Raw genomic sequence first — 15,278 nt, forward strand, 5'->3', positions numbered from 1 at the left:
ATACAATATTAGTTGTAGTTTGTGCGGTTGTTGAAATTGGTGTGGTGGCGGTTACTGTGGTTAGTTGGGTAGTTGTTGAGGGAATGGTGGTTGTGCTTTCTGTGGTTGTTGTGGTGGTGGTTGTAGTTGGCATGGAGGTTGTTGAAGCAGTGGTGGTTGTAGTTTGTGTTGTAGTTGGTGTAGTGATAGTTGTAGTCATTGAGGGAATGGTTGAAGTAGTTTGTGTGGTAGTTGGAGTTGGTGTAGTGATTGGTGTAGTTGGTGGGGTTGTTGATGATACAATGTTAGTTGTAGTTTGTGCGGTTGTTGAAATTGGTGTGGTGGCGGTTACTGTGGTTAGTTGGGTAGTTGTTGAGGGAAAGGTGGTTGTGCTTTCTGTGGTTGTTGTGGTGGTGGTTGTAGTTGGCAGGGTAGTTGTTGAAGCAGTGATGGTTGTGGTTTGTGTTGTTGTCGTAGTGGCTGTTGTGGTTAGTGGGGTAGATGTTGAAGGAATGGTGGTTATGCTTTGCGTGGTTTGTGTAGTGATGGTTGTAGTCATTGAGGGAATGGTTGTACTAGTTTGTGTGGTTGTTGCAGTTGGTGTAGTAATTGGTGTAGTTGGTGGGGTTGTTGTTGATACAATGTTAGTTGCAGTTTGTGTGGTTGTTGTAATTGGTGTTGTTGTGGTTAATGTGGTTAGTTGGATAGTTGTTGAGGGAATGGTGGTTGTGCTTTGTATGGTTGTAGTGGTGGCTGTAGTTAGTGGGGTAGTTGTTGAACTAATAGTGGGTGTTTGCGTTGTTGTTGTGGTGGTGGTTGTAGTTGATGGGGTTGTTGTTGATACAATATTAGTTGTAGTTTGTGCGGTTGTTGAAATTGGTGTGGTGGCGGTTACTGTGGTTAGTTGGGTAGTTGAGGGAATGGTGATTGTGCTTTCTGTGGTTGTGGTGGTGGTTGTAGTTGGCATGGAGGTTGTTGAAGCAGTGGTGGTTGTAGTTTGTGTTGTTGTCGTAGTGGCTGTTGTGGTTAGTGGGGTAGATGTTGAAGGAATGGTGGTTATGCTTTGCGTGGTTTGTGTAGTGATGGTTGTAGTCATTGAGGGAATGGTTGTACTAGTTTGTGTGGTTGTTGCAGTTGGTGTAGTAATGGCTGTAGTCGTTAAGGGAATGGTGGTTGTAGTTTGTGTGGTAGTTGTAGTTGGTGTAACGCTGGCTGTAGTTGATGGGGTTGTTGTTGATACTATGTTAGTTGTAGTTTGTGCAGTTGTTGTAATTGGTGTGGTGGTGGTTGCTGCGGGTAGTTGGGTAGTTGTTGAGGGAACGGTGGTGGTACTTTGTGTGGTTGTTGTAGTGGTGACTGTGGTTGGTGGGGTAATTGTTGAAGCAATAGTGGTTGTTTGTGTGGTTGTTGTGGTTGGTGTAGTTATGGTTGTAGTTGCTGGGATAGTTGTTGGGGGAATGGTTGTAGTAGTTGGTGGGGTAGTTGTTGTTAATGATACAATGTTGGCTGTAGTTTGTGTGGTTGTAATTGGTGTGGTGGTGGTTGCTGTGGTTAGTTGGGTAGTTGTTGAGGGAATGGTGGTTGTGCTTTGTGTCGTTATTGTTGTGATAAGTGTAGTTGATGGGGTAGTTGCTGAAGCACTTGTGGTTGTAGTTTGTGTTGAAGGAATGGTGGTTATGCTTTGTGTGGCTTGTGTAGTGATGATTGTAGTAGTTGATGTAGTGATGGCTGTAGTTGGTGCGGTTGTTGTAACTGGTGAGGTGGTGGTTAGTGGGGTAGTTGAGGAGGAAATAGTAGCTGTAGTTTGTGCGGTAGTTGTAGTTTGTGTAAGCATGGATGTTGTAGGTACTGGTGTAGTTGTTGGGTCTGCAAACAGAAGTGAATATAAAAGATTGCAAGTGAACTTCATAATCCAGGAAATCACAAGTAGGTTTTAAAACATGAAAAAACCAAGGAAGAAGTAGAACCATACTCACTGTTTCCAACACTGACAATGACACACCGTAGCTCTGAGTGATACTTGACTAAACTGTTGAAATAAATAAACATGGTAGTGTAGAGTTTAGGTTTTTACAACAAAGTTTTTACCAAATGTATTTTAGTGTTTTTTCAAATGTAATACTGGGTGGTTTTAGGCCAGACAAATTGCATTAAAACTTAATTAAACCATTGTTCATCTCCTCTTTGTAATGATCTCCTCTGTAAGTGCCAGAAGGATTCTTTTGTTTAACTTTTTCATAGACATCTAAGATTGGGTGTCGACCGTTTTGGAAACAACCCCTGTTGTGCTGTATGACTAGTTGGGATCGGCGCTCTCTTGTTTGACCAAAAGTAACAAAGAACAGTAAGGTACACCCTTCCTAATTGGGTGACGAAGAAGCTAACCAAATGACCAATGACTATGGACCTAAGCCATGTGGAAGAAAAAGGACACGCCCACATACCTGGAGGATATAAACAACTCATTTTTTGAGAATCAGGACTGTAAGCTGTAAATCTGAAAGAGGAACAACTTTCCAGTCCACTGCAGAGTTTTTGTTTTATGTTTGTTCTGTAATGCCATCTTTTATTCACCAATTTTTAAATTAAATTTTCTTGTTAATAGCTTCTCCTTTCTCAAATTTTGAAAAACAGTAGCTTATTTACAAATATTTTTTTTTAGATTTCAGTCCATCTTGCTCAAGGAGGATTTTCTTCCCATCAGCACGCACATGTAATTGTCTCACATAAAACATACATTGTGAGGGTCAAACACAAGTCACACTCGAGGTCACTTGCGGGCCTAGAAGTACAGTCCTTAAATATAGCACTTTGCCTCATTCTCTTTCCCTGTCAGGGTTACAGCAGCTGGCTCAAGGCTATTACATAAGCTAGTTTTCTTGAGTTTTGTATGTGTACAGGCTGACTGTCTCCAATTAAAATATTATGTATGTATCCTCACGCCTCTACTATGCTAGTTAAGACATTAGCATCTAAACATCCAGCCCATAGGCTGCTCAGGTGAGTTAAACATGACAAATATAAGCAAAGACCACTGACACTATGGGATAGCAGGTCGATACATTTGTGGACAGGATTACAGCATTGTGTTCTCACTTAAGATGCTGATGCTATGATATCCCCGGTTAGGCATCATTTAGGGAAATATGCATATTTTCTTTCTTACAGATAAGAATTTGACTAAAGTTTCTGAAAGGTGGATATTTTTAAACCTGTGGATACAGTAAGGTTTGCTGTTTCAAATCTCTACTCTATGCTAAGCTAAGCAGCTCCTGGCTGTAGCGTCATACTGCATTAAGAGTACAGAGTGGATTTTAAAATGGTAAAAATTTAAACAATAACGTTTCCCATTCTCATTTAGGAAACTATTTCCAGAACTCCTTTCTTTCTGTTATTATACTTATTATAATAACTATATTATAACTGGATATATGCATATTACTGAAAGACCTTTGTCATAATAACACAGTTCATAGTTTTTAATTTAAGGTATTGCTACAGTTTTTCCATATACATTGCTCTAAGGTAATGTTTATAGAAAATGTGACTGACTTGAAAAGTGCCTGGACAACAAAACAGATGGGGTGGCTTTCTCCATCTTGGTTTTCAGATGGCGTCCAGCTCAGGATGTACTGTCCATCTCCTAATGTAGTCTGGTTTGTGTTCTTCGGCCCACTGAACAGCAGCTCAGAAATCCTTTAAAAAACAGAAGAATAAAAGGCTTGGTAAGTTAAAAAAGCATTTCCAAAAACCTCCCCAGTCACAAATGTAGCAAATTTTCCATGACACCATGATTCAAATTCTCCTGCTGGGGTGTTCCCTCCTCCTTTTTAATGTTGTTTTCTTCATTGACAGCTGCAGGATGATTTTTGATGAGTCCTATAAGCTTCTTTTGACTCAACAGTTTTCAGTGGCGAATAAAGACCTTACATAATGTGTGTGTTTTTCGGCGTTTGATCCAAATAATATCCTACAGACATTTCCCCAGTGTCTCCAGTCAGAGGACATTTAGGGGAATCACATTTTCTGACGGCTCTTTCAGAGGTGTGTCAAGCAGGCTACAGACTCTTTTAAATGTCGTTCAGAAGATTTCAAAGTAAAAGCTCTCAAATCAACTTGAAAGAAAGCATTTTTCAGAGCTCAGGAGGATGAGGACCCCAACACAGAATGCCAGAGCAGAGCAGGTTCAGGTCAAAGTTTATTATAACCAAAAACAAGTACACTTGCAAGCAGTGGCTAAGTACAAGACAAATCCAAGGAAAGCGATATAAAACAATAATCCACAAAAAGGCTAGGAAGACAGGAACACGAAGCATAGACAAACACCGGTGACAGAGCATCAACAAGCTACAATAAACCGACAAAGACTGAACAGAATACAGGCATTAAGTACTAGGGCTAATGAGCAGGGAGGGAGTCAACAGGTAAAAGACATGAGGGACTAATCAGAAACGGGAACAAGACAACAGACACTGACTACTACAAAATTAACCAGGAAGTAAAGCATGCAACAACAGACCAGGACAGAAGTAACACAATATCACAGAACACATGCATAACAGACAAAACCTAAACAAGAACAGTGAATTAGAACACAGTGGCAGGGAGTGAAACACATAATGGGCCAAGGCAAGATTAAACAGAAAAACTGAACAGGGCTGAACATGCAACAATAAACATAACAAAGCAGAACAGAGGAATAAAAACCCTAAACCACGTAAACAGACTGAAACAAGAAACACTGAACAGACTGATATCAAGACAACAGACAGGACTGAAAACCAAAACACAACAGACCAAATAACAGTTACAGAACTGACCAATAAACAAAACTTGTGGAGAACTAAACTATACAGAGCAGACAGGCAGAATGCAACCAAGCATGAAATAAACACCAGATAATAACAGAATGAAATGCATGCACAGATCAAAACCAAACAAGACAGGAAACAGTAAGAACAAGAACACAAAAACAAAACCCAACATAACGGTCTAAAACAGGAAAAAACATGAATAGAAATCCAAAATCCTAACAGCATTGCTGCAAAAAACATTCTTGCACTTTTATTTTGCAGGCAAAACCAGTAAAGAGGAAGTGATTATGTGAGTATTACGGCAGTTTTGGTGAGGATCCATGATCACAGAGAGAATGAATGTTGTAAAATTCCTTTGTAAACTTTATCTGTTATGTGGTTTATAATGGACTGTGGTGCAGACACAATGTTACACACTTGGCTTACATCTTCAATGTTATCTGTCAGTGGCCAAGTTGCAATAACATATGGTTTTACTGAATAATAAAGCAAATATAATTTCTAAATATATCTACCTAAAGAAACCTAATTTCTTGACTGGCTACCCTCTGCTGTCTCAGAAGACGACACCTTTTGTCCTGTGTCAACTACCATAGCTATCCTACGCTCTTTGAAATGGGGGGCGGTGGAGTGGTAAACTAGACAGTTTGTTGCAATTCGCAACCTCAGATCTTACACACTGAACCTTTAAAACTCTAAGCCTGGCTTTGAATGCACTCTGCTGTCTATACCTACAGTGTGTGTATACTAATGCACTATACAGTTGGTTCTGTACACTTGTTGCACTCTTGCCAAACCTGTTACACAACACAAGAGTCTTTGTGGACCTGAAAACCATGGCAAATGAAAAACATTTGTATGCCTGATTTCCTTGTGTGGATCAGTATTTCTTATCTTACCAGAGAAAGTTTCGCAGGCCATCATTCATCTGCGGTATAACTACCTTCTTTTAAATGAGTGTTTATTTTTGACTTACGTGGAGATGTTTGCTGTTGCATTGATGCTGATTTCTAGAGCCTGATTGATGGGGGTATACAGCTGAGCTCTGTTGGCTGGGGATGGATGCAGAAACTTGGGCAAATATAGTCCCTCTGTGCAGGATGGCACCGCAGCGTCCACTGGAACAATAAGAAAAGAAAAAATTTTATTCATACAGACGTTTTCTCAGGATGGCAATAGCGATTGGTCCCTCCATCCATCAGTCTCTGCACCACTTTAGTCCAGACTACAATATCTCAGCAACTGTTGAATTGCCATAAAGTTTTGGAAAAATAGAAAATGTTACGATAGAAAGCTAATACGTATGTGAAACATGGGTACCTTCTAAACATCAGCATATTAAACAAGAAAATTGTCATTACCTTGTCAATTATATACATATTTATCTAGTTTTGGTGAGACCTCCTAAGATTATAACTGTTGACAAACAAATTTGATAATATACATGTTACTAAACTGATTCTACTGAAACTTATGAGATTATTTCTAACTTCAGCACAGCTAAACAATGGCACACAGCCAAAACAAGGTCTTACCATTAAAAACAAACTGAACAGGTAGTTTGCTTATAGCGCTGTTGGTAGTTATTGTCGTCTGCACCCCGAGAGTTGGAGTCAGGGTGATATTCTGCGTGGGAAAGTCCTCCATAACCAGCTGTACGGCGTATAGACCTTGATTACTGGTATTGGTGGGGCTGAATGACAAAGTACAAGACTGCAAGAGGACAAAAAGGGACAAGAGGTCACATACTGTATATAAAGCACAAGATGATTATGTGATGGCATCAGGGTTGGCCCTATCATCTTGTTTTTTCTTCTTCATTCCAGGAAGTTGATGGGTGGAGCTTAGCGCTGGCCGGTATATTGGTATAATAAGGTATACGGGAATAATTTCAAAAGAGATATAAAATTAGACAATAACGTTTATACCGATATAGTTTGATGTTGAGTTAATTTTTTTATGTTTCCTGCCAGCGTTTGCTCGTGTCTCTCCCTCACCACACAGCCCCACCCCTCCCTCTGCATCTGCACGCAGCTGTCTACCAAGGAGGTAAGCCACAGTTGAACCAGTGAAGCCGACCAAAGCCTGCATGGAGGGCTTATGCTGCTGTAGTATTTTACTGGTCCAAAACTGGCTTCACTGCTCTACATTCAAAATTGCGTGGCTTTGTCCAGTAATATACTGTCTAAGCAGTCTACTCACAAACTCTCTAACAACATGGAGGGAGACAAAGTGCCGGTCGACACTGCCAAAGACCTGGCTTGTAAAAAGAAAACCAACGGTTCAGTCAGTGTTTCCCACACATACAGTGCACTTTATTTTGGCGGTCCGCCGGGTTAGGAGACACATTGTAGCATCAGAGAAACACGGTGATTACGTTACAAGTCGCGACACTGTGGATATTTCACAAGAGCGGACCAGGTAAAGTGACACTGAACACACCAGTCACGTTGGTTTTGTTTTGATAGGCTACGTCGTCAACACACCTCCTCAACATGTGGCACAGCTGTTGCTGTGAATGGAACCGCGGAAAGAAATGTCCAGAAGACAAGTTTGTTTTTTCCCCCAGTGACTTTATATAACGTAACCTACTATTGATCGAGAAAGTCACCGGAGCAGACATACAGGGAAGGAGAGACAGAAAGAGAAAATAAGCGGGGCACACTGATGTGTTTGCAACAGAGGTATGTTAGGTCTTTGAGTGTTAAGAGAACTGAAGGAGGCAGATTCAATAAGTGAGTGACACTTAAATAAGGGAGAATGAAGTATAATTAAAAAGGTGAATTAAGAAACAAGCTACTACAAATAGTCCAAACATGCCCGCTATGCAATAATCTTTATAACGCAGCCTGTCTTGCAGTTCTTCAAGGAGCGGAGGCTACTCGTAATAATATTTCTACATTTTGTTTGAAGTTTACATAACGTAACCCCCCACTGTTACTCAGGCTGCCTGCATTTAAAGTTGGAATCAAAACATTTATATAAATGTTGTCAATCAGTGTCTAGTCAATGTATTTGCTACAGAAATGGTTACCAGTCCGCCTCAAAGTAGTGAGAGAATAACATGACACAGCTGACTGTGACACAGACACCTGTTGCTGTCCCCCTCGAGACCTTTGCTCTGTTTGACTTTATCTCTGCTCCAGGATGTTTCCCTCCTAAGTGGCCTTGAGCTGTACTTTATTGGAGGCGCTGAAGTTTACATTTGTGTGGATTTCTGTTTTCAGTTTCGGTTTTCTACCTCTGATGAAGAGCATTGTGCTGGTCTCATCGAGTACAGTCCCAGATGGGCTCTGTGTCCAGATTTTATTCTCCGGAGAGAACCCACGCAGACACGTGGCGAACATGCAAACTCCACACAGAAAGGCCGGGGCAACCGGGGTTTGAACCCACGAGGCGACAGTGCTAACCACCGCATCACGGTGCCGCCCAGTGTTAATTATTATCATTAGTAATTAGAAAAATCATAATAAATATATTTAAATGGCATTTGATATTTAGTAATTAAAATGTAGCGCCATGATTCATAGGCAGGGTCATTTACTGCTTGATAGACTTAATTGGGCTGGGAAATGCCTCGAAACGCCCCTGCTCCTCACCACTCACACATGTCATACATACTAACCTGCTCACAGACACACCTTATTGTAATACTTTCTTAATTAACTTAATTAATTTACAGGCTGTGTATGGTCTCCTACTTCGTCACATACTTCTGAACCATTAATTTCATTTAAATATGAGTTACTGTGGACTTTGGTGACTCACTGATGAGAGGGTAAGAACAGATGGTGGTGTGCAGGGGTCACACTCTGAGAGTCTTGTATTTCCATATCTGCATTTAACTTCATCTCCATCAGGGTCAAATGCCAACAGGTTGAAATCTGTCTGACAGTTTGAAGGAACTCTGAGAGAGAGAGAGAGAAAGAGAGAGAGAGAGAGAGTGTCAGAGAGTGTCAGAGAGTGTCAGAGGTCATTTTGGCATTTTTCAACCCCTTGCGTTAGTTTCCATGTAAAGCATGAATGAGTTAGCCAACATATCTGTGCCAGAGTAAATGTTGGAGGTATTTTATCATTCTATTTAAATTAGAGTGCATTTAACCTGACTTGCTTTCTCAATGTTTTCACCAAGGGACTGCTGACAATGTAAATGATGACAGGTTTGGAGTTAGTGTGTGAAGATAATGGACTAAACATAACACCCAACCCAACATTTCCAGATGAAAATACAACACATTTAATCTTACCTTGATCTTACCTTGTTACATACAACAAGTACTTAGATTATTTAAGGAACTGAATGTGGTAATATTTTGAGGTCAAATGTGACACAAGAAAATCTCGTTTTATAATTACTAACAAAATGATAGAAAAAGAAACAGTGAGAAGGCTTACCTCAGATCTGGCAGTATGGTGGTCTGGGGTGATCTGTTGGCCTGGCCGGTGTCCGACCGGTTCCTCAGCTCCACCAGAATCACAGCTCTTGATAATATGATGCCATTTACAATGTTATCTATCCATTGACCACCGTTCAACCTTTAGTGGAAGTTCATGAGAATCCATTTTTACTGTTCTCCACAGAACCCAAGTGCACTATTATGTATTATATCCAAGGGTGTTTTCCCCTAAATACAGGTCTGTGCACACACTTGTATTTTGGGGAAACTAAACAACCACTACACAAACAGCACCGAGAACAATGCCAATTTCACAAAACAGATTCACGCACAATACAAAGATGTGTTCAGTGACGAGTTTGGAGTACTTCCCATCACATACTCCATGACACTGGATCCAACTATACAACCAGTAGTTCCTCCAGCACACCGCATCCTGGTGGCAATGCAAGCACGAGTCAAAGCGTGACAGTATGCAGAACAAAGGTGTTAAATAAAAAATAAACAGAGAAAGGTTTACTTGCACAATAGGAAAAAAATGCTCTGCAATGTAAATAGAAGAAAGAGATCTGCCTTGTCCAAAAACAAGGTAACTTGGGTCAAAAAACAAGCTACTGATTACTGCATTATATTCAATAATTTTTATATTATGAATTGTCATTGGCCACATGAATTTTGTAGTCTGTAGTCTGTAACAGTGGATGACATCATCATAGGAGGGCGTGATGCTGCAGAACACAATGCCAACCTAAAAAAAGTGCTTGACCGGGAACGAGAGATAAAGCAAGCAGTGGGACATCCACATCACCAGCAGCCCGGAGTAGCCACAGTCAAATAGACTGGCAGAAATGGCAGCCCGCAGTGCCAAACCAATGATGGAAAAATCTCACAGAGATGGGATTGATGTTTTCCTCAATCTGTTGAACATCAGAAACATTCCCAGTGGCAAATCATTGGACTCACCTGCAGAATGTCTGATGTTACAATAGACAGGCTCAACTCTTCCTCTCAGCACTGTTAGAGCCAGCCCAGAAAAACACAAAGCAGGTCACTGCCCCTCTCCAGAATAAAATACTCATTCAAAGCGATACTATGATGCATCACGCCGCCCACCACAGCTGCTTACAGAGGGACAAGTCGTCAGGGTGCAGACCATCAAGGGGCACAACCACCTGGGCACAGTGAAGGAAGTTTTCAATGAACCAGGCTTCTCTATCATCGGCTGCCTAGTAGGGGAGAGCGGGGTAAGTTGTCTCATGTGCAAGTTGTCACGTGGTTCATAACTCCAACACTAGAGGCTCCCTCTTAAGAATGAAATAGCCAGTTTGTGTGACTTCTTGTTCTATGGTCAACTTCCTGTTCACATGTGGTCAAGGTCACTCTAATCTGAGGTGAGCACAGTTTTCTCATTTCTTTGCTTCAGAAGAAAAACATTTGCACTTTACATTATATACAATCCAACTTAGTTAGGTGTGACTGTGCAAAATAATAATTTTGTTGACAGTAGAGGAGACAATAACATGTCTTTTGATAGGCTACTTTAGCTGAAGTGCTATGTTAAAATTAGCACTCATGTCAGTTTGGGGCAAGTTATCTCAATGACTTTGACAATACAAATAGACACCTATAACATGCTCAAAAAACACTGTGATATTGAGTTATTTGCTCTGGCAATAGTATTAAAATATACTGTAAAGAGAATATTATAGCTGCAGCACTGTATGAAGCAGGTGTGTGTGTGCATGTCAGGATATACAGTAGGCATGTTGTGTGTTAATAGCCACACACACTACTTCAGCAATTCAGCAGTTACCAGTTAATTTAGTGTGGTGTTATGAATGTTGGCAACAAGCACAGTAGACAGCATAATAAGCCTGTAATTTATTTGTACACAATCTGACAGATGGTCAGGCAAGTGAAGTTGTAGAGCAAATCAATCAGAAGTACAACGAAGGATTTTGACATAAATGAGCATATTCTGACTTGGTACGGTCATAAGATTCCCAGAGAAGAAACTGAAAGTCAGACAGCCATGACAACAACAACGTTTGATTATAAAACACCACAAAAGAGTTTTTCACCTGATTTGTAGAAGCAGCTTGTTGAATATATTACTTGGTCAGCTGACATTTATTTTGATCTGTCGCCAAGTGACGTTAAAAGATTTGCCTACTGGTGTGCTGTGGCATACCAGCTGAAGTTGGCACCTCTGTGGGCACAAACGGAAAAGGCCAGCAAAGAATGGTTTACAGGTTTACTAAAGAGGAACACAATGCTGTCGCTGAGAAACTAGCCTTGCCAGGGCAAGTAACTTCAACAGAGAAAATGTTTTCTTCCACAATGTAGACAAAGTGAAACAGAAATATGAGTTTGGACCAGGAGACATATGGAATGTTGATGAAACTGGGGTGACCACTGTACAAATTGATGCCCAGACATGGATTCAAACAAGTAGGGTCACAGGCCTCTGCTGAAAGGGGCACACTGATCCGTGCTTTCTCAGCAGCCATAGGGAATAGTTTACCATCGTATTTTATATTTCTACCGTGTCAACTTCCTCAATCATTTCCAGATCAATGGGCCACCTGATAAGCAAATGAGGGGCAAATCCCTATGAATGGATGAAAGATACGCACTTTGTTGTCATCCTGAAACATTTCACTGAACATGCAAAGAGCTCAAAGTTTCCTCTCTGTCACGAGATAAGATATGAAGATGTAATGGAAACAAAATATGTGTGACATTCATACCATTGTGATGTATGTTTCCCAGTAAATGCTAGACAGTGTGACACTGTTATACTTTTCGTACTCTACTATCCCCTATGCATTCAGTCTGCTAACAACCAGCCAGCTTCCCAGTCTGCTAGCCACCAACCCTCTACTCTGGCACCGTTGGAAATCCACATGTACTCCAGTCAATTACTTTTAGGGTTGTGAGCCTGCTGGCTTGACCTGCTCAGCCCTTTGGTCCTGCCTCCTGGTCACACTTCAGACCTGCTCCACCCATCTGTTCTGCCCCCACACCGTCCATCTGAGGTCTCCAGTTCCACTTTAGTCTAGTCCTCCAGCCATCCGCCAGAGAGCAAAAGGTCCTCTGTTCAACTTCCCGAACTGCTCCTGATTAGACTGTTTTGGATTTTCTATCTTTTATCATTGCCTGTACCTATCTGGATTTGTTTGCCTTAAGCTGCACTGCTCATCTGTCTTTTGACCTTTGCCTTAATCATCACACTGTAAGCTTGTTCACCTTTTGTTTTATAGTTAAAATAAATACAAGTTTAGTTGAACCATTGACCTTTTGGAAAAGGAGGTTTTAATTTTCTCATCTTTCACTGATTATTTAAAAATTACATTTTTGGCCCTCAGTGAAATGTATTTTTTTACATTGTCATCGTGCACTTACCACAGCTGAAAGGGAGTGTTGCTGGGCTGCTGCTGAATTATGATTCCCTCTTTCTGGCACCACTCTCCACCATTTCCCATGTCAACATTCTTCAGCCAATCTGAACATAAAGCTGCGCAAGAGTTGAAGCTCGCCACAATGCGAAGGTCCACCTGTAGTATTACAGTAAAGATATGTTATGGCATTAATGACAACATCTGTGATCTAAAAAAGTAGTTTAGTTTATTAGAGTTCTAACAAATTGAAACATCGTAAAAACTATTGTTTTGTTGAGATAGCGTAATAGGGTTATTATCATAGAGTACAGGCTCCAAGCAGTGCAGGGAAAAATGTTAAATCTTTTATTGTACAGTATATATTAAATATATATAGAGCATTCCTTTTGTTGCATTGTTCTTAGGACTTCTAAAGACTTAAGTCTAAAGACAGACTTTTGACTTTTGTCAAATTGTCATACAGGTGAATAAATTGGATTAGAACAAAACAGTATACATACCATGATAGATCCATCTGTGTTAGTGTCTTTTGGGTAGTAAGTCATCACTGCTCCATAAAAACTAGTTGCCTGGGTGCTACAGACCAGCAGCAGCAGCAGCAGAGAAAGCAACATAGTGAATGTGTTTAGTCTCTTCACACAAAGAAAGTCAAAGACCAACACCAACACATCTCCCTCCAAAGACAGACTCTCGTTCTGTCTCTCTCCCTTTCTATATTTGGCTTTTTTCCAAATGGAAGACTGTTTACCTCAAAATAAAACAATAGACCAGGAAATGGCCGGTTATGAGGAGAGGTTTTTTGTTGCTGATGATTATGACCACTTGTTGTCAGGAATGGTGCCAAGTGTTACACACCAGCGGTCATTTGCAGGAGTCAATAATAAAAATAAATGGAAAGAAATCTGTAATTTTAAAGCCAAACTTGTGGTTTTTACTCAGTGTTTATGTGCGTATTGGTGTGTAATTTGTCACGTTGACTTTTGCAGCAGCAGTTCCACCTACCTGTCTGTGATAGATTTGATGGTTTCACTATGAATCACTTTGAATTAAAAAGTATCATTAAGATGTCCTTGCTGTGAATTTTACACGTGAGAATGAGGATGGTTTTCTTTTTTCATTTGGTGTCAGACAGGTGTTGTTTGATCTTAAAAAGAATTAAGTGATGTGATAAAAAGGAAAATTGCTGCAAGACTCTGCCTCCCCATTTAGTATTTATACCAGAAGTGCTGTAAATATGTGTATACACCATAGACTGTTTATAAAACAGTCTTTTGGCAGCAGCTCCACCTTCCTATTTATAAAATATAATTTTATTTTTTAAATACACAGTTACAGATCTTTTCATGTACTTTGGTCTCTCAGTTGAAAATTAGTTCTCATTCTCACAAGGATAAAATAAAAGCTATGCTGTTAATAAAAAAGAAATTAAAAATATTGCTTTCTTTTAGGACAAAATTGACCTTGTTGAATATCATGATATCATTATTTTGGTGTTGATGTGTATAATTCTTTTATAAAACAAAGAGCAAAGGAAGATGTTTTTTAATCAAAACTTTTTTAGCCAAGTCCAACATTTGACATTTTTAAAATGTTTTTTCATTATGTAATACAACACTGAGCAAAATGTGACAAGCAAATTATGAAAAAGTGAACACATCTCAAAGGAAACATTACATTCATAAAGATTTGACAATTAATAAAATAAAGTAACAAATATTTAAACAAATCCTTTACAACAATAGTAACATAAATAATATTTTTTTTATGTTCATCCTTTACGATGCTTTTCTTTACGATGAAAATTAATTTACGATTAGAATGGGTCTGCTTTATAGGTAAATTTGCATTTGCATAAAATAATTTATTAATAAAAGTATAGTATAGGTTTATTGTCACAATATAACAAATTAAAGAGTGAAATTGAACTTGTAACTCCCTTCTGCTACATGGCAGACAATATACATTACTACCAAAGCAATTATAAAAATGGTAACCTGAAATATATAATAACTATAATTAATGGAGCAGTGCTGAGGATGAATTAGAGTTTAAGAGTCTGATGGCTTGTGGGGGAAAGCTGCTCTGCCCTCTGGTGGTGCTGCAGCAGAAACTTCTATTTCTCTTCCCAGAAGTCAGCAGGATGAACAGGCTATGGCTGGGTCCTTTAGTATCCTTTGGGCTCTGCGTAGGCACCTCACCTCACCGATATCACTGATGCTCGGGAGATGGGTACCAATAATCTTCTAAGCAGTTTTAATCCCCCGCTGCAGAGCCCTCTGGTCCTGGGCCGTGCACATCCCATGCTAGTTAATGATGTTTTCAGACAGGAGGCTTACTTTTGCTCCTCTGTAAAAGCTGTCAAGAATTTGGCATGGGAATTTGGCCTCAAGAAATACAGTCTTTTCTGAGCTTTCTTCACCAGTGTGGAGATGTGAGATGACCATGTCAGGTTCTCTGAGATGCTGATTCCCAGGAACCTGAAACTATTCACCTGCTCCACCTCAGCACCACTGATGTAGACAGGAGTGTATGTCTTTATCTCCTTTTTCCTAAAATCAACGATCAGCTCTTTGATTTTGCTGACGCTGAGCAGTAGGTTGTGCTCTAAGCACCACTCTACAGGCTTATGAATTTCCTCCCGATATGAAGTTTCATCGTTGTTTGAAATCCAACCATAAACCATAACA

At 40.0% G+C, this 15,278-nt stretch overlaps 1 protein-coding gene across 1 annotated transcript; it reads right to left on the minus strand.

The window, feature by feature from the left end:
* Positions 1 to 284: 284 nt before the first annotated feature.
* On the minus strand, positions 285 to 13,205 carry LOC123979869 (mucin-2-like). Its single transcript, XM_046063978.1, has 9 exons — positions 13,092 to 13,205; positions 12,596 to 12,747; positions 9,189 to 9,329; positions 8,562 to 8,700; positions 6,329 to 6,506; positions 5,770 to 5,911; positions 1,956 to 2,008; positions 620 to 1,845; positions 285 to 503 (listed from the first exon to the last, which is right to left on the minus strand). Exons 1-9 carry the CDS (start codon positions 13,203 to 13,205, stop codon positions 285 to 287), a joined length of 2,364 nt encoding a protein of 787 aa, XP_045919934.1.
* Between the last annotated feature and the right edge of the window lie 2,073 nt (positions 13,206 to 15,278).

The sequence above is a fragment of the Micropterus dolomieu genome, linkage group LG12, assembly GCF_021292245.1.
Source record: "Micropterus dolomieu isolate WLL.071019.BEF.003 ecotype Adirondacks linkage group LG12, ASM2129224v1, whole genome shotgun sequence".
Classification (NCBI taxonomy): Eukaryota; Metazoa; Chordata; class Actinopteri; order Centrarchiformes; family Centrarchidae; genus Micropterus; species Micropterus dolomieu.